Source organism: Garra rufa, chromosome 5, assembly GCF_049309525.1.
Source record: "Garra rufa chromosome 5, GarRuf1.0, whole genome shotgun sequence".
NCBI classification, from domain to species: Eukaryota; Metazoa; Chordata; class Actinopteri; order Cypriniformes; family Cyprinidae; genus Garra; species Garra rufa.
In genome coordinates, this window is record NC_133365.1 from 17,880,638 (window position 1) to 17,900,669 (window position 20,032).

The 20,032-nt window shown below is 34.3% G+C and overlaps 2 protein-coding genes across 2 annotated transcripts; one reads left to right on the forward strand and one right to left on the reverse strand.

Annotated features, from left to right (window-relative positions):
• The first annotated feature begins 6,881 nt into the window (after positions 1 to 6,881).
• LOC141335245 (ester hydrolase C11orf54 homolog) lies at positions 6,882 to 15,502 on the forward strand. The gene is made up of 8 exons (XM_073840647.1): positions 6,882 to 7,042; positions 7,672 to 7,770; positions 7,849 to 7,922; positions 8,456 to 8,557; positions 10,456 to 10,632; positions 10,945 to 11,094; positions 14,673 to 14,789; positions 14,881 to 15,502. The coding sequence occupies exons 1-8, from the start codon at positions 6,937 to 6,939 to the stop codon at positions 15,052 to 15,054; spliced, it is 999 nt and encodes a 332-aa protein (XP_073696748.1). The 5' UTR covers positions 6,882 to 6,936; the 3' UTR covers positions 15,055 to 15,502.
• A 1,071-nt stretch (positions 15,503 to 16,573) lies between these two features.
• On the reverse strand, positions 16,574 to 19,032 carry LOC141335858 (15-hydroxyprostaglandin dehydrogenase [NAD(+)]-like). The gene is made up of 8 exons (XM_073841412.1): positions 18,961 to 19,032; positions 18,783 to 18,887; positions 18,534 to 18,657; positions 18,348 to 18,454; positions 18,169 to 18,262; positions 17,260 to 17,336; positions 16,966 to 17,126; positions 16,574 to 16,882 (listed from the first exon to the last, which is right to left on the reverse strand). The coding sequence occupies exons 2-8, from the start codon at positions 18,873 to 18,875 to the stop codon at positions 16,765 to 16,767; spliced, it is 774 nt and encodes a 257-aa protein (XP_073697513.1). The 5' UTR covers positions 18,876 to 18,887; positions 18,961 to 19,032; the 3' UTR covers positions 16,574 to 16,764.
• Between the last annotated feature and the right edge of the window lie 1,000 nt (positions 19,033 to 20,032).

Here is a 20,032-nt window from a genome sequence, read left to right on the forward strand (position 1 = left end):
ACAAATATAATTACATACAGGTTTTTAAAAATATATAAATACAATGTAAAAACATGTATGTACACAATAAGTACACTGTAACAAATTATATTAATTTAAAAGTAAGTACATAGTTGTTAAAGTCCCCCTGAAATCAAAATTAAAGTTTTTTGGCTTTTAGTATGAATATATTAGCCTTAAGATTATCTATAAGCTAGTGTGCTTCAAAGCAATGACAAAATTCGCTTTTACAAGAAATGGGCATTCAAAACTTCCAGTCTCGTCACTTCCGCCAATATGAATCAAGGATTTTGATGATATCACCGCGCACTTCAGTTTCTGATCAAACGTTCTGTCCAATCAAATGCGCTCTAAAGTCCGTAGAGTCCCGCCCCCTACACAGAGATGCGGAGGAGATCATATGCGCTCATATGCGCGGTCGGACTCGGCATGTATTAAACTACACAGCCTCAGCATGATTATTATCACTATTTCGTTTTAGCAAGAGTTTCATATTGAATCTGTGGGGTAATTTATTAGTCTGTGGCTGTCATAAGCTTACAAATGCGGCTTTACCGAGCTCAACGGCTCTGGCCCGAGCAGATATTAATGGAACGCTATTGGCTGTTCAAAATAAGTGGGCGGGGCTTAGCGAAATGTTTTTGTTTCAGTTAAAAGAACGTCACCACATAGAAGAACGCTGCGTGTTTCAAGGCACTTCAGTGGACCTTTAAGGCCACCTAATGTAAAGTGGGACCTTTAATACTTGGTCAGTTCGAATTGTTTGGTTAACTTTGGTTAAATCTTTTATAATAATACTGTGCAGTGCACAAAATCAAAATCCGAAAGATGGTTCCTTGTGTTCATTGTTCATGATGTTAAGTTTAGAAATGATGTGCATCCACTTATTATTAGTGTGACATTTTAGCATGCAAATAAAGGGAAGAACTTCGGCCCTAAAAATCGGCAGCACATATCGGCCATCGACTGACCCTGACCTCTAAACATCGGCATCTGCTATAGAAAAACCCATATCGGTCGACCTCTAGTTTTGATCCACTTCAAATGTTCCAAGCTTTTGAATGGTATAGTGTATAATGTTACAAAAGCTTTCAATTTTAGATAAATGGTGCTCTTTGTATTTATCAAAGAATCCTGAACAAAAAAAATGTATTTTTATTTTTTGACTAAAAAAATGTTTCTTAAACATCAAATCAGCATTATTAGAATGATTTCTGAAGGATTAGGTGACACCGAAGACTGGAGTAATGATGCTGAAAATGTAGCTTTAATCACAGGAATAAATTACATTTTTAAATATATTTAATTTAATAGAAAATAGTTATTTTAAATAGTATAAATATTACATAAACTGTTACTGTTTTTGCTGTGCTCTGGATCATATAAATTCAGGCTTGGTTAGCAGAAGAGACTTCTTTAAAACCATTAAAAAAAAGTTTACTGTTCAAAAACTTTTTGTCGATTTTTTGTCAAAGCAACCTTACAGTATTAAAATAAGACAATAACTTTTGACTGGTAGTGTATGTGTGGTTTTTTTTTTTGGAAACTTAGCAGTACACTGAAACTACAATTTTATGATAGGGTTACACAATAATGATTAAACTAATAACCCTTATTATTTTACTCACAAATTATACAGTATATTGAGAAATATATTTGAGAAATTTTACGTTTCATTAGAATTATTGCACTCACGTGCGCAAATTAAGAAAATCGTCACCTTAGAATTATAAGGTTCTATCTGACAATTTGGTCAAAATTGAGTTATTCACATATTCTTTTTCTGTGACAACTTATTTACATTATTTAATGTTTCTTTTGTAAGCTATGTACATTTGGGGCCTTTTGTAGAAAACAAAAATGGTTCCAACTACAGAAGTCTATGGAACGCAAAAACTTTGAAGCTCAATATCTCGAAAGTGCTCAGAATGCAGATAGAACCTTATAATTCTAAGGTGACGAAATGTCAAGTGAACTGTAAGGTTTAGTTTAATTTATTTCTCTGCATTATGAAAACTTTAAGTGGCTTCTCTCAAAAGCTAAAACAATTAAATCCCATATAACAATAATTCCAAATTATGTTAATGTTTTTTTTTCTATTAAAACAACAAAAAAGACTTTGTATTGTAGCACGGAGGTTGCATAAATGTTTTTTTCAACCACCACAATCACAAAAAAATACAGTTGAGATTAATGTCTAGATATATTGCAAATACCGCAGGTGATTATGTTTAAATGTGACCCTGCCTGTGGAAACCCAGTCATTTTGGGGGTATTTACTGTTTTCTTCATAAGGTAAAGCACATTCTGTGAAAATGTAACCTTGATATTTTTAATATTGACTGAGTAAGGCCATGTCAAAAAATTTAATCAGTAAAATTAATGGTTGAATTCAAACTTGTCATAATTAGATTTTGAAATTTTAACCTGATTTCACAAAAAATCAAGAGAAGCTTTAGAAATTTGCAGTAAAGATTAAAAATATAGTTATTCATACAGCCCTATTTTATAAAAGAAGATAATTTGGAAAAACAAAGCTCTAACTAAGTTCATATTTAATAAAAAAAAATTATAATACAAAAACCAGTGTGCCAAGAGACTGTAGTGTATTTTATCTTAAAGTTGTGCTATAAATGCAGTGCTCATAAGCAGCTGTTGAAACTTGAAATGGAGCAGAAGCTTGAATCCAGGCACGGTATTCATGACTTAACAAGCGGATGTGAATTTTAAAGCTACTTGGCGTGATTTTGGAGTCTGACCTTGTCTCTAACTATACATTCTGTCATCTCAAAAATATAACAAGAATTATATGTTAGTATCCAGTAAAGACTTAGGGAAACTCATTCATGCTTTTACACACTAGTGGGGTGTAATTGAGTCCTCAAAAAATTAACAGCTGCAGTTTGCAATGACTATGCAATGACAATGACTAGAACAAAAAATATGAGTATAACACACTGGACCTCGGGTCGTCACACTGGCTTCCAGTTACATTTAGAATTGGCTATTAGTATTCTATAAACCACTTAATGGCCTAAGCTAGAACCTAAATGTATATTTACAGGTTTTATTTTTGAATAAACCTAAAAGATCACTTAAATCATCATAATCACAAGACACAAGTCTGTTTAGCAATTAAGGCACACACAGCTGGAAACATCTGCTGCACTAGACCATTTTACTTATGAATATTTAAAAGATATATTTGTACTACATTAAATTTATTTATTTTTAAAATAATAAAATGTAAATATTAGTCATAATACATTTCTTACTTTGGTTAAACACGTTAAGATGTTACAGTGTAATTTCAGGAATAAGGGCCGAGTAAAATTAACTAATAAACTTGGATTCAATTGATTCCAGTGTATATGAGGCAAAAAATTCTAAAGATTAAGAGTAGCAACGCAGACGCACATCTAAGTTCCATTACAAGTCTTGTTTTACCTGTCTGAAGAAGGTTCGTGGACTGGAGCATCACTTTTTTTCTCCAAGGTGCTGGTGAATTGCTCAAAACACTCATTAATAGAGTTGACAACATCAGGTGGAGGAGTTTCGAAGATGAGCTCCGAGTGCGGATCAGTGTCGATCAGATCTGTAACGTGCGCCACAACTGGTACATTTTTCTTCTTTCTCGGCGATGCAAGCTGCGTTGTGTCTTCTTCGTTACTGAGAGCCATGCTTATTTAATCTAATATTCTGATAGTTGTCATGTATTCTTACCACGCGAGACTTTGAATAATGTCGAGTATATCTGATTTGCGCACCCTTGACAGCCTTTGGCTGTTTCTGCAACAGATTACGCATTAACACAGAAAGACACAAAAGAAACGAAACAATATATCAAAATGTTATCTCTACGCTAAGCATATCCTTATCCACGTGTTGCACAGTTGTGTTTCTTTTAGCCCGCACCATTCACTTCCGCCTCGGAAATACGTCATCCACCTAAATGCATATTGATTCCACTTCGATTTCCTTCTTTCGTTTTCTTTTTTAAATACAATTTAAGTAGGCTACACACCTTTATGACATACCTCTAATCAAACATAAGGTGTCAGTGATGACACAATGTTTAGAAAACTGAAAAATACGTAATATGGCCGAAGCAGGAGCAGTAATACCACGCAGCACATGTGCAAATGCTAAACTAGCTGGGAACTCATTTCTGATAATACTCCGCCTGCTTCGGCCATTTTACGGCTGCAAACTTCCTTGACTATTACGCCGGAATGGGAGTGTAGTTCCTAATCTTATCAGCCTAGAAACTCGCAGCTTTGCATTTCCACCGGTCTTAGTACACGATATAACTACAGAAGAGTCAAGTTTAAATACAACAAATATGGAAACTCGTTGGTCATTTTTGAACGTGATGTTATTGGTCTAATAGGATTCAATGATCTATGCTAAGCTATGCTAAAAGTGATATCGCCAGAACAGGAGAACGACTGAATGGATTTCAAAACGGTAAAAATCAACTTATTGGAGAATGAGCCTATTTCCAAAAAAGTGGAGTGTTCCTTTAAAAACTGGGGTTTATTTATATTATGGTAAAGTGTGCCACGTCCACTACTGGTGGAAAACCAAGCATTCATTCCAGTGAGGAAAACGGGGACAAATATCCAATAAATGTGTCTATTTTTGCAACAAAAAAGTTGTAAAACTGTTGTGTAGTTTTTTTCTTTAACTTCAAACAAAGTCAAAAACCTGTAACTAAATATTTATCACTTAGAAACAAACAAAAGAGACCAAAAGAAGACTCCTGGTTGCAACCAAAGTCAATAAGAAATAAACATCTGTGGAACCTCACAACTGAAGAGGGTCGCACATACTATACATTAGTCCCCATGAAATCAAAATGGAAGTTTTTATTTTTTTTTAGTATGAGTGTGATAGTTGTACGGTTATCTACAAGCTAGTGCACAAAAACGTGACAAAATTCACATTTAGAAGATATAAACATTCATCACTCTGCACTTCAGCTTCTTATCAGATTTTTTGACCAATCAAGTGCTCTCTAGAATCTGAAGCATCCCGCCCCCTATATAAATACATGATGAAGCTGTGGCTGAAATCAATCACTTGTTCACAAAATTAGTATTTTCTGTATGGTGAAAGGCACCTAGTCCAGTATATAGGGGACAGGGAATGATTCAGACAGTGTAAATATGCTTTCCATTAGGGCGAATGAAGTCTGGTTTTGGGCTGTGCCGTGCAAACTGCCACAGCGCACACAGCCTGCTCTGGTCAAGAGACACGATAGCACAGAGTGGATCACATGCACGAGTCGGCACAGACAATAAAATGCTTTGGATACATTTGAATTTTACACGGAATGGTATATTTTACGATGATATGGATGAGATTGTGGCTGTTATACACTGACAAATGCTGCTTTATAGAGCTCAACAGCTTTGGCGCTATTGGCTGTTTTAAAGAGGGGGGCGAGACTGCTTTATATGTCACGCCCTCTTTTCCTGTTTCAGTTGAAGTTACGTCAAAACACATTGAATGACGCTGCATGTTTCAAAGCACTTCAGAGGACCTTTAAATTCAAACAAACTGTTTTCTATGAGTGTACGCACACTGGCGATGCAACAAGTGTCTATAAGGACATTTGTGTATCTCAAAAAAACATGGCCGCCGCCCAACATTGGCTGATGAAGTTTGAGGACCTATTAGACAATGTTAGTAGAGGCTGATTGGAACGAAACTCGGTGGGCCTGTTTGACCCACAGCCCCAAAGGTCTGTGAGAAGTTTGAAAGAAATCGCCAACTGGGTGCGTATCGTAAAGAAAAACTCAAAACTTCAAGAAACTTGGTAAGCACATGCGACAGGTGATTCTAAAAAAAGTTTTAAGGAGATCGGACCACAAATGGCGCTACAACAGTCATAAATGTTACAAAACAGTATTTCTATGGTAAATTACCTGGATTTGCAAAAAAAAAAAAAAAAACTTGCTTAAATGCCGTAAACAGCTCAAACCCCAGTAATTGCTGTTTGCAGCTTTATTTTATTTATTTTGATTGCTTGGATTGTGAGTCACATCAATGACACACTACTCGCATCATGTCAAGTTTCTACAGATTATCTGATTTTAATTCATCAATAATTCACTGTTTTGTCAGTAGGAGGTGTGACAAAACGAATTAATTTGATACATTCTTGAATCCAGTCCAATGTTTGCCAAGCATCCCCAGTAAATGACTACTCTGCATCCAGTATATGACAGTTTTCTTTTTGCTGCCTTTTCTGGTTGACAGGTGAACACAAAATTTGTTCTAATGAAAAAAATAAATATATTAATAAAATAATTGGGCATGTTCTTATTGCAAAAATAGCCCAATTCCCCACTTTCCTTATAGGAATGCATAATGATGCTTTCGATTTTTCTCGATACCAGTAGTGGGCGTGGTAGACTGTCCGACTATGTCAATAAACCCCACCCTCAAGACTGATTGACAGTTAAGTTGTTATGCATTGGAAATGCAAGTGCAAAGGGATTGCGATTCCGTTTGATATTTGTTAGGTTAGGTAACAGGTGGCAGGACGCGGAGAAGCTGAAATAACAAAAGGGTGATTTTCCATTGCTATTTTAAAATGACAGGGTCATAACTCGTAGGACATTGCAAGTGCAATTGCAAATGGACTTTGTGTTTCCATTTGCAATTTGGCAGACATACACGGAAAAGAAAATGGAGACACAAATGCACGATTTGCAATTGCGTTTATTATGTCACACATGTATGCGTCCACAAATACACTTTACAATTCTTTTGAATATTGTCCTAAACATCATTCCATAGGCGTGTTTACGTTTTCTGGATGGCCAATCAAAGCGTTTTCGCGAGTTTATCAGGCCCCTTTTCTCTCTGCTCAGAGCCGTGTAAAGATCTGAACTGAAAGAAAAGCCCGTTGTCATGTGATCTGTCTACATGCATGAGCCTGACAGATCAATACACACACCGAGAAGGATGGCAAACACCGGCAAGATCGAAAAAGCCCAGCTGCACGTTCCAGATCTAGCGGAATTATGTCAGGGTAATCGGCGCATTTTGTTTTAAACTTGTATAGCACTTAGCATGACTTTTTTTATTCCTTGTTCTTGAGAAACCCAATTCATGTGATACGAGTACAGAATATATAGGCTGTTTGTTGTAGAAAAACATGTCCTAAAATATGGGTATTGTTTCAAGTAACGGAATTAGTATTGTATTTGATAGTGTTTTAAAGGAATTAAAGGTCCTAAAAGCATCAAATAAGAATTCAATAAAAACTAAATATAACATTACTAAATAAATTGAAATTACTATTTCAATAAAAATGTTTTACCCTTATCTATAGTTTATTTATACAATAAAACGTTACACAAAGAAATTAATAAAACGCAGTTTTTTTTTTACAATTATTAAAATAAAATAATTAAAACGATGTAAACTGTTTACCGATCAGTAACTCAATGCATCAGTGCATTCAGCCCTATAGGATGTCAGTATAACGTCCATTATTGAGACAAAAATGGACTGAGTGCATTTTTAACTCACCTTTGCAATAATAATGTCCTTACATGTATTTTACTAAGGATTTACTTGAGGAGTTGGTTGCAGCTCGGCACAAATTTCTTTAGTGTAACTAAAATATTTGTGTATGTGTGTTTGATTCTGTTAAAGTGCTGCAATCAGGACTGAATAAGAATTATTCTGATGTAAAAGTGTCTGTCGTCGACTGTCCAGATCTTACACAAGATCCTTTCGGGTTTCCTGTCAAGGGTGAGTACAAATGTTATTTCATATGTGTCAAGGTGTTACAGGCTCTTTGAACAACACTTGTTATTACTCTTTTATTAGGTCTGTGTGGCCAACCCCGTATCACCGATGTGGGAGGTGTACCATATCTGATTCCAGTGGCCCAACTGGACAAGGTGCATTAATAAACTCTAAATGTAACAGTCATAAAAAAAACATTTGTACCCTAAGCGATGCAAATTTCCCCTGTAAGCAAAGGTGAACAGTAACAAAGTTCTGTCCTTAGGTACACTTTTTAAGCATCTGGAAATTTATGACTAACTTTTCTCTCCAAGGTCCTCAACGTAAAAAGTTTTTGTTTTTTTAGACAATGTATCAGTAGGTTTACATGAAGTGATTCCTTAACATTTTTTGAACACTGACCAGTTGCAAATGTGATATTGTGGTTTTTAACATTCTAAAAGCTCTTTATTCCAAAGATACTGCAAGCTAGTCAGTGTATTCAGTACATGAAATGTATTATAAGTTGCTTCAAAAGCATAAGGTATGGCAGATGTTACATACTAAAACAATAAAACAGTATGTTGACATAAAAAGTAAGTAAAAAAATCTGTCTTTACAACTTTCACTTAAGTAATATTTGACCAGCAGTATCTGTACTTGCACTCAAGTAATGGGGTTGTGTACTTTGTCCTCCTCTGCCTCTAAGGTGTACAACATGAACACTGTATCCAAGGAGGTGGAGCTGCCTGGTGGATTTTTTCTTGGTGCTGGTGCTGTTTCCCGCAAGACAACTGGGATGAATGCAGAGGTCAGTATCTAACTTATTTTTCATTGCGGAAGTAAGCTTATTTTCATGTGTCAGATTTCCGGTTCATAAGCCACCATAGGGCAATAACAGGAAGGATTAGTCATCAGTTTGCAATATTAAGCAGAAAAACTTGCTGTTTTGTACAGCTAAAAATAGCTGGAAGCGGATGAGACCAGAAGCCAGTATGGGATTACAAATTTGTGTTTAAGATATGCTTATCTTATGTTCTGACATAGCATAGCAACTAAGGTGAAGTACATTGTATTTAGCATTTGAGGTGAATTTAAGGTGATAGTTATTCAAATTATTCTTTTTAAAAAAGTTTGTAGAAAGAGGTTCCTACCAGTTCCTGTTCTCTTTTTGTAAGTCAGATGAGCCAGATGAGCCAGATTAAGCAATGCCTCCTAAATGTGCACTGCCGCTCAAAAGTATGGGATCAGCACGATTTTTAATAGTTATTAAAAACATTTTGTGTGCTTATTAAGGCTGCATTTATTTGATTTGAAAATTCAGAAAAACTGTCATACTGTCACATCACTACAGAACACATTGTTCATTACATATTCTAAAATGTAATTTATTCCTGTGAAGCTGAATTTTCAGCATTATTACCCCAGTCTTCAGTGTCACATGATCCTTCACAAATTATTCTAATATGCTGATTTGTTTTCAATGTGGAAAACAGTTGTGCTGCATAATATTTATTTGGAAACTGTGATTTTTTCCCCACAGGATTCTTTAACAAATAAAAAGTTGAAAATAACAGCGTTTATTTAAAATAGAAATCTTTTGTAACAATATAAACTACCATCTAAAAGTTTGGGATCAGTACATTTTTATCCTTTCTTTCTTTTTATTCACCAAGGATGTGTTAAATTGTTAAAAAGTGATTGCAAAGACTTGTTAGAAAAGATTTACATTTGGAATAAATGCTGTTCTTTTTAAACTTTTGTTCATCAAAAATCCTGAAAAAGAATCACAGGTTCCAAAAACAATATTAAGCAGCACAACTGTTTCCAACATTGATAATAATAGTAATTAATCTGCATATTGGAATGATTTTTGAAGCATCATGTGACATTAAAAACTGAAGTAATGGCTGATAAAAATTCAACTTTGCATTACTAGAATAAATTATATTTTAAAATATATTAATATAGAACACCATTAATTTAAACTGTAATTATATTTCACAATATTACATTTTTTCTGTATTTTTGATCAAATAAATGCAGCCTTGATGAGCATATAATAAGATCTCACTGATTCATAACTTTTGAGTGTAAGTGTATGTAAACTACAATGTATCACTGCCTTACTTAGACGCAGCGCATTCTCAATAAAGAAGCCTGCTGAAGATACCCAAGAGTCTCCTGGTCTCATGGTTCCAACACCAGACACAATAAAATGTACAAATGGCCGCACCCGCTCTTACGCAGAAAATAAGGTGGATAGCTGCACTGAAACTAGCAGCATGAAGTTTTTCCAAATTAAAAGGTTTGGACCTAATGGAATGAAAATGAAATTGTAAAAAATAAATTAATTAATGAGAGAAATGAAACTGATGTGAATTTGCAGCAGTATCAGTAAACAAAAATTTGTATTTGTAATGCTACATATATGACCCTGGAACACAAAACCAGTCGTAAGTAGCATAGGTATATTTGTAGCAATGGCCAACAATACATTGTATGGGTCAAAATCATCAATGGAAATCTCAGTTTCAAAAAATTGATCCATATGACTAGTTTTGCGGTCCAGGATCACATATGGTGATACGTTTCTGTATAAAGTACAAAACTATTATATCACTACAAAACATATTGTTCATTTTGGTTTAATATGGAGTTCAGTGAAGTTTGTAACACAGTTTCTGTCCTGTTTATTTTTTTATATAGTTAATGCCTCTGGTGCTGACTGAAGCTGAAGAAAGACCTGCAGTGAATGCCAGTTATTTTTCATCCATCAACCCAGTGGATGAAAAATGTCTGCTGGAGAAATACAGCGACAGGTTCAATGACTGTGACTTTGGCCTTCTCGCAAACCTTTATGCATGTGAGGGCAATCCTGGACAGGTAAAAACCGTGAGGACTTTGTTCTTCATATCACACTGACAAAATCGCAGCACTATACATCCCATTACTGAGATTTTTGGTTATTACATTAAGTTTTTTTCTTTTGGTAATGGCCGTTAATAATGAAACAATTACCAGGAGTGAGCTATGGATAATTATTACAGAACCCAAAACTACTTGAAAAGCATTTATCCAGTATTTACGCTACTGTTCAAAAGTTTAAGGATTTATAATTAGTTTTTAAGTCTCTTTCTCACCAAGGTCACATTTATTTGATTCAAAAACAGTAAAATTGAAAAACTACCATTGCAGGTCATTGAGGTGAGAGCCTGCGTAAGGACTGGAGAGGAGAGTCTTGTGAGCTCCATGAGAAAGACCATGGAAGAACATTATGGGGAGAAGAGTGTGGCCCTGGGGGGAACTTTCGTCCTACAAAAGGGGAAGGCAAAGATCCATATCATGGTAACAAAATACCAAAAACATAATAATAATAAAAAAAAATAAACATTTGTAGGGCCTATAAAGCACACAGTCCAGATGTAATCTGCTTAATTTATTTAATAAAAAATGTGAAACGCATTTAGTTTCTAAATAAGAAATGTTTGTATAAATATTACATTAAGCAATTTGTATGGATGATATAACATCAAAAAGTATATATTTTCATAGCATTGTGGATTCTATGATAATAGTAAACATTTTAGTGTTTCACAATATTTCTGATCAAATAAGTGCAGTTTTTTCTTTCAAAAATGTTATAAAATCTTACTGATCCCAAACCTTTAATTAGAAGTGTCAGAAATTAAAGAGGGCTTGTGGCAAAAATGCCAAAAGGGAAAAAACGCCCCTGCAAATTTAAACAACCTATTACAACTATTACTATGCATGGCAGAGGCCAGGGGCCCGTTTCAGAAAGGAGGTTAAGTGAAAACTCTGAGTATGTCAACCCTGAAATAAGGGAAACTCTGAGTTTTCCGTTTCAGAATGGGAGGTTTAACAAACCTGAGAAAGCAGGGTAAGTCAAGCCTATTTCTGAAAGAGAGGTAACTTATACTCAGAGTCAGTTACCTTGGTAACTTACTCTGGGAATCAAACCTGGTCAGGAGCAGGTTTTCTTCGGTAAACCCAGAGTTTCTTTCGGTCTCCTCCCCCCTTTTAAAGTGTAAGTGATGTTTAAATACATCATTCATTCATTTATGCTTCAAAAATGCTTTTCTTAGTGAGTGTTTTGGAATGTAAATTTAGTGCATTTTACTTAAAACAAGAAAAATAATCTTAATGCAAATGGAAACAAGATTATTTTTCTTACCCAATTGGCAGATAATATGCAAAATAAGAAAAAATCACTTATAAAGATTAAATAAACACCTTTTAAAAAAATTAAATTATTGAAATAAATTGCAAAAACAGTAATTTTACAGAGATTTTCATTAAAGGTTTTACAGAAAAAAATAACATATTTTACATATTTTTTCCTTGTTTCAATTAGGATATATTACTTTAATTTTATGTTTTTTGTTTGGCAGCCGTAGCTGCCAGTCGTTTGACCCTTTTTTTTTTCTTTTTCTTTTTTACAGTGTAAAACCCTTATTTGACAGATTTTACCTAGATTATTACAATGAAAGCACTAAATGTTCTACAGAGAAACACTGTTATTTTACAAATCATTACAATAAAAAAACCTTCAATAAAGTGTCAAAGCATGCTCAAGGTGAAAAATAAAACATTTTATTTAAAAGACAAACTACAAAGTCTGCACAAATGCCATATTAAATTTACATTTTACATTTAAGCTCTTTTTTTTTAAGAAATACAGCACATTCACATTTAAAATACTGTGATGATGAAGAACATGGAACAGTTTAATCAAAATGTTTAATTTAAATATATATTCCACTTAAGACAGCTTCACGTCCAGAGAAAATATTTCCTGATAATTCACTCACCCCCATGTAATCCAAGATGTTCATGTCTTTCTTTCTTCAAGTCAAAAAGAAATTAAAGTTTTTGAGGAAAACATTCCAGGATTTTTCTCCATATGGTGGACTACAATGAGAGCCAATGGGTTGAAGGTTCAAATTTCAGTTTCAATACAGCTTTCAGAGGGCTTTACAAGTTTCCAGTGACCCTTATTCCTGGGCTGGGATCATGTAGAGTCCTTTGAAGCTGCATTGAAACTGAAATTTGGCCTGTTAGCTCCCATCGAAATATGGAGAAAAATCCTGGAATTCCTCAAAAACCTATTTGACAGAAAAAAGAAAGACATTTTTCTTAGAAATGTGTCTTGATTTAAGAATCTTTAGATTTTTTTAAATTGGAACAACAAGACAATAATACTAAGTAAGAAAAGCATTTTTTAGGTGCATTAATTTATTGCACATATTTTCATAATGCAGACACTGTCAAAGTGCCAAAAAAAAAAAAATTATATATATATATATATATATATATATATATATATATATATATATATATATATATATATAAATAACCACCACCACAGCCATCTTTTTTTTTTCCTAAATGCACAAATGCAACTTTTATTCTTTTTCATGTTGGGTTTTAACATTCTTCCAGTACTTCCATCTCCTCTTCATCTGAGCCTTCTTGCTGTTGGCTGAGTAGGCGTCAAATGTTAATTTCATTAATCTAATTAAGAAATGCAACTGTTTGGATTAGAGAACATTTAATTATGTGAAAAGAGCATTAGACTATGTGGGAAAAGCTGCTGCAAATTGAAATAGACAGAATTATATTTTAATGTCAAATATTAGTAAAGTCATGTAGCCTACACCCATCAACCCTTTATGCTTAAAGCTTTACCTGGTTGAATTATGTTTCATTCTTCTTATTTTTTTATTTTATTTTATTTTATTTTATTTTTTTGCCTGTGGGATACCATGAAAATGAATAGTTCATTAACTTATTGTTCTGTCAGTTTTTACCTTTGATATTCTAATTATTAATAATTAAATTATTATATTCTTAATAATTATTAAGAATTAAAGTTAAGCATTGGCTCGAAGTATGCAGAGGTCTTTTTGGCGGGAGCTGTTGCCATGGTGAATCATAATTTCGGAGCTCTATTGATCAGGGCTTTTCATAGTCATGGTGCAAGCACTAAACTCAGAGTCAACCTACTCAGAGTAGATTAAACTAACTTAGTTCAGCTGTTCTGAAACCAAAAACTCAGAGTTTCCCATCTCAGGGTAAGTCAATTCAGAGTTCAAGTTTAAACTCAGAGTTGGTTGAACCTCCTTATTGAAACAGGCCCCAGGATATGACATGCTCAAAACAAAAACATTTCATATTGTTTTCTATATCAATATTATTACATAATAAATAGCAGTAATCTACAATAATGACTTTTGTCTTAATATTGCAGCCACACGAGCCCCTGTTTTTTACATGTATAATTAAGATACAATTTTAAACAGTCTATTGTTATTGACAACAGTTTAAAATATTAAAGTAATTGGGTAAATGTAAGTATTTGACATTAAAGCTACATAGTATGGTTTTTATAATAATAATAAGTTGATTATAAAAGCTGCCCTTACAAATGTGCCCCTGGAAATCAATTCCAGGGGGCAAATATTGCCCCTTAATGGAAAAGTTAATTTCTGACCCTGAAGTGTACAGTCTTTTTTAATGCTTTTCTTATTTAGTTGTAATTCTTGTGTGCGTGTTTATATATTTGTACTGGTATTCACTAAGTTATGGGGACCAAATATTGAGTCCCGATGGGGAAAAAAAGCTTATAAATCATACAGAATGACGTGTTTTGAATCTAAAAATGCAGAGCGTTTTCTGTGAGGGGTACGTTTAGAGGTAGTGTTGGGGAAAGGGGATAGAAAATACAGTTTGTACAGTATAAAAGCCATTATGCCTATGGAATGCCCACATAATGTAACTGATAAAGTCATTGATAAACTCTATACAATAAAGTAGCATCTTGAATTATGATTAAACTTAAAAAAAATGATAGAGCAGGAAATGATGTGATGGAAGTGTAATCTTTTCACTGTTCTGTCTTTAAGCCGCGTGAATTCTCCGCCTGCCCTCTAAACACCAATGAGGAAGTCAATAACTGGCTCAAGCATTTTGAAGTCAGTGCTCCACTGATCTTTCAAACTGTCATGGTGTCCAAAGACCCAGTGAGTAACAACCATGCCATACCTCAATTTCACTGACAATCTTATTCTGCACCTGCATTCTGAACTAATTCCTGTTGCTTCAAATTCACAGGGTCTTGATCTGAGAGTGGAGCATACACATGGCTTCAGTCACCATGGTGAGGGGGGCCATTACTACATAGACACCACCCCAGACACAGCGGAGTACCTGGGATACTTCCTGCCCGCTGAGTTCGTCTACCGCATTGACCGGCCCACAGAGACACACGACATTGGCCGAGATTAAACTATTAACAGTCGAACATATAGTTGAAGTATTAAGCGATTTGAGCACTTTTCACAATGCAGTCAATTTCAAGATGTATTTATGCATTTTGTACTACTTGATGGTCAAGCCATTTCAATTAGCTTTTTTCTTTATTAATTTCAGAGAGAAATTCGCCTACTAACTAAAACATTAGTAAACTGATTGAGTTTTGACAACTGTGATACCTTTTTCTGAAGCATCATATGACAATGAAAACTGGAGTAACTGCTGCTGAAAATTCAGCTCTGCCATCACAGGAATAAATTACAGTTTAAAATTGATTTAAATAGAAAACAATTGAGCTAATCAGATAACAAACTGTAATGCTATTTAACAGTATTGCTTTTTTACTTGTATTGTTGAGCAAATAAATGCAACCTTTGTGAACCTTCTTTCAAAAACATTAAAAAATCGTAATCATTCCAAACCGTTGATCGGTAGTGTATTAAACATTTTAAAAATATAGTGTTTGGTATTCATTGTAACACTTCAAAAGTTCAAAAGTTTACATACACCTTGCAGAATCTGCAAAATGTAAATTATTTGACCAAAATAAGAGGGTTAATACAAAATGCATGTTATTTTTTTTATTTAGTAATGACCTAAATAAGATATTTTACTTTAAATACATTTACATATAGTCCACAAGAGAAAATATTAGTTGAATTTATAAAAATAACCCTGTTTAAAAGTTTACATACACTTGATTCTTAATACAGTGTTGTAACCTGAAAGATCCACAGCTGCTTTTTTTGTTTTGTATTTAAAATGCTCACTGTTTTTTTATAGAAACATCCTTCAGGACCCACAAATTATTTGATTTTTTAGCATTTTTGTGTATTTAAACCCTTTCCAACAATGGCTATATGATTTTGAGATCCATCTTTTCACACTGAGGACAACTGAGGGACTCATAGGCTATATATGAGAAGATATATATATATATATATATCATATATCAGAAGGTTCAAACGCTCACTGATGCTTCAGAAGGAATCCCGAATGCATTTACAGTAGAGACAGGGGTGAAAACTTTTGAACAGAATAAAAATGTGTAGGCCTTTTCTTATTTTGCCTAAATATCACTTTTTTTTATTTAGTACTGCCCTTTGGAAGCCACAAAATATATTTACATGTGTCCCAGAACAGCTGGCAGTTTAACTGTTCTGAACAAACAAGGGACACAGTAACAACTATCACTAAACAAAAAAAAAAAAAAAAAAAAAAACAGCTGTGGATCATTAAGATAACAACACAGCTTTTGAACAGGGTCATTTTTATAATAATGCAATTATTTTTTTCTCTTGTAGACTATATGTAAACGTCTTTGTGAAATATCTTATTCAGGTTAGTACTAAATAAAAAATAACATGCATTTTGTATGATCCATCTTATTTTGGTAAAATAATTTACATTTTGCAGATTTTGCAAGGTGTATGTAATCTTTTGACCTCAACTGTATATGCAAGCCAAAGAATAACAAGAAAGGGACCTTTCATCTGTTTTTTATTTAGTCAACATCAAATATTAGGTCTACCTCAAGTGTGCATATTGTCTACTGCCAGCTAGAACTGATGAAGATTTTATTTTCAGCCCAACAAAATTATAGGAGCATTTCAATTCTAATTGAATTAGGAATTGGCTCTGAAAATTATGGCTGTGGCAGAGAAAGAGGCTGATTTGCTACTTTCACATGGCTGATGGTTCAGGAAGGAACTCCACACCATCAGCGTCAATCTTCAGAATTTCTCCATTCTTGCTTTCATCTGTCACAAGAATAAGGGAAGCCTCGGCAACATCATCAGGCCTATAAAAATAGAAATGACATTGAAGTATAATCTCACTAAATGATTACTTATCATTGCAAAAGTATAAGGAACATTATCTCACGCCACAAATTCATTTCTCTCCTGTATCTCCCTTAGTCCTGTTAAGTATGAAAACCTCCCAAAATGGTCCTCTATATTAGGAGAGGACAGCAGGTTAGTCTTCACCACACCTGGACAGAGAATGTTGATCCTCAACCCAATTTTGGAGTTCCTAGTAACAGCCTGTTAAACATACACAATCCTATTAGCTTATTATTAGCAAAAGATGTACTACCCATTATCTTTCAAGGCTTTAAGTTTATATGAATTATTATATATACACAATTATGTATTTATTAAATATTACTAAACATACTGCAATAGCACGGCTGAATCCCACCACTGCATATTTAGTCGCTGTGTAGATGGGTGCTGCCAGCACAAACCCCAGACCTGTGGCCAATATGAAAAAACCTGAGTATAGATGTGTGTGTGTGTGTGTGTGTGTGTGTGTGTGTGTGTGTGTGTATATACACATACACACACACACACACACACACACACACACACACACACACACACACACACACACACACACACACACACACACAGTATATACAGTCAAGCCCGAAATTATTCATACCCCTGGCAAATTCTGACTTAAAGTTACCAGTTGTTTTTTTTTTGACCGGAAATGACACCAGTTTCTCCCAAAAGATAATAAGATGATGTACAAGAGGCATCATTGTGGAAAAGAATATTTCTCAGCTTTATTTACATTTGAACAAAAAGTGGCAAATGAATGAGAAGATGTGTTCAAACTTTTGGTCTGTGCTGTATATTTTTCTGTTTATTAAAGTTTTTACACTACATTTGTGCAGTTTTCAGTGGGTTAGTGATATTTTTTAAATATATATAAATTAATAAATAAATATTTTTTAAATGGGTTTTTATACAAAACTGCTTTTTTATGTAAAATTCACTTTAAAAGACCCACATTTCTAACTTTAATTCATGGGGATAACATGGATAATTTCACATGGTTTAGTGTAAGATTTTTGCCCATCTTTTGGAAAATCCAGTTTTAAAAGTAAAAAAAAAACTCCGCAGAGCTCCACTATTTGCTATTTGCTATTTGACCACCTGATAGATAATTTTTCACAAGTTTTTCCAGTTGAATTCATATCTACAGTACAGACCAAAAGTTTGAGAAGGTGTGTCCAAACTTTTGGTCTGTACTGTATAATGTCATTGATTGACTAATTTAGTGTATTAAGTTCCAAACCTGCAGTAGATGATATGTTGATAATTGCCCCTTTTTTATCAGGATTGTTGTTCATATACTGCAGAGCCAGATATGTTCCTCTCACCAGCCCGACCTATCACAGCCATGTAAACAGTACAACATGTTGCCAGATGAACAGACAGACAGACAGATGAACTAATGCATTATTAAAATCATACCATGTTAATGGCAATGGTTTTCTCCCACTCATTTTCATTGATGACCCCTGCATTGTTGTACATAATGTCAATGTGGCCAAACCTGTCCACAATTTTCTGAAAAACTCCTGTAAAGAAAATTTGCTGAGGTTATTTCATCTTCTTTAGACAAAAATATATATAATAATAATAATAAAAAATCTTTACCAGTAAATTCCTCCTTAGATGAGACATCCACAACGTAAAATTCTACCCTGTCTTCTCCATATTCATCAACAAGTGCAGTCTTTAACTCTTCTCCCAGTGGTTTATTCACGTCAATGAAGGCCACCTGTAATCAAAATCAATCCGTAGTCTAGTATCCTATTGTGTAGTATATTACTTAGTAGTAGAAGAAAAATATAGCTGTGAAGCTGGTCGACTTTGGGTACACATGTAAGCAAACAGACTGCTTACATTTGCCCCCTTTTTTAGCAGTATTTTGACAAAGGCTTCGCCCAAACCCTGAGCGCCTCCCGTCACCAAAGCCACTTTGTTCTGTAAATCCATCTCCAGTCTCCTCTGAAATAAACACATCAACATTAAATACCATACACATTTAGAAAATTTAAAAAAAGTTTGTAAATAGAGTTACCTGTTCACCCACAGTCAGTTACAGAGATGTTCAACTCAAGCGCTGATTTGCACTGATGGTAACAGAGAAAACCCTATTTACAGCAGCTGTTTTATGTTAGAGTGAGTAGGTGTGATATTAAAATAATAATTTGCAATAGTTTTGCATTTCATGAATTTATGATATGTCTTGAGGTGAGCATATAATGCAATATCAGAACTTTTTTGTGTATTCACTGCAATGGCTTCATTTACTTATGATGAAGGGGATATATTTTAGGACTATAAATGTAACTTCAATATGAATCCTTGGTGATCAAATGTCTTTAAAGGGTAGTGTTAAGTTTATTATACACTGAAATTTCTACTTTAATTCCAATGTAAGCTGTGCTTTGGCTACATTTGCTAAATATCATATGGACTTAACACAATTCCAGTACTGTTAATTTATTACCCACTCAAAACTTTTGCAAACTTTTTAACAAAAATTTTTGCTGTCTCATTGTTTAGATTAAAGGAACACTCCACTTTTTTTGGAAATAGGCTCATTCTCCAACTCCCCCTGAGTTAATAAGTTGATTTTTACCATTTTGAAATCCATTCAGCCGTTCTCCTGTTCTGGCGATATCACTTTTAGCATAGCTTAGCATAGATCATTGAATCCTATTAGACCAATAGCATCGCGTTCAAAAAATAATCAATGAGTTTCGGTATTTGTCTTATTTAAAACTTGACTCTTCTGCAGTTATATCGTCTACTAAGACCGGCAGAAAATGTAAAGATGCGATTTTCCAGGCCGATAAGATTAGGAACTACACTCCCATTCCGGTGTAATAGTCAAGGAAGTTGGCTGCCGTAATATGGACACAGCAGGCGCAGTAATATCAAACAGCGCCTGAAATTAGTTCCCAGCTAGGTAACTTCCAACGAGGAACGCTCCCTGTGCATGCAGTTGGTCACGTTGTGCTGCGATGTGATATTACTGCGCCTGCTTCAGCCATGTTACGGCAGCAAACTTCCTTGACTATGCTAAAAGTGATATCGCCAGAACAGGAGAACGGCTGAATGGATTTCAAAACTGTAAAAATTAACTT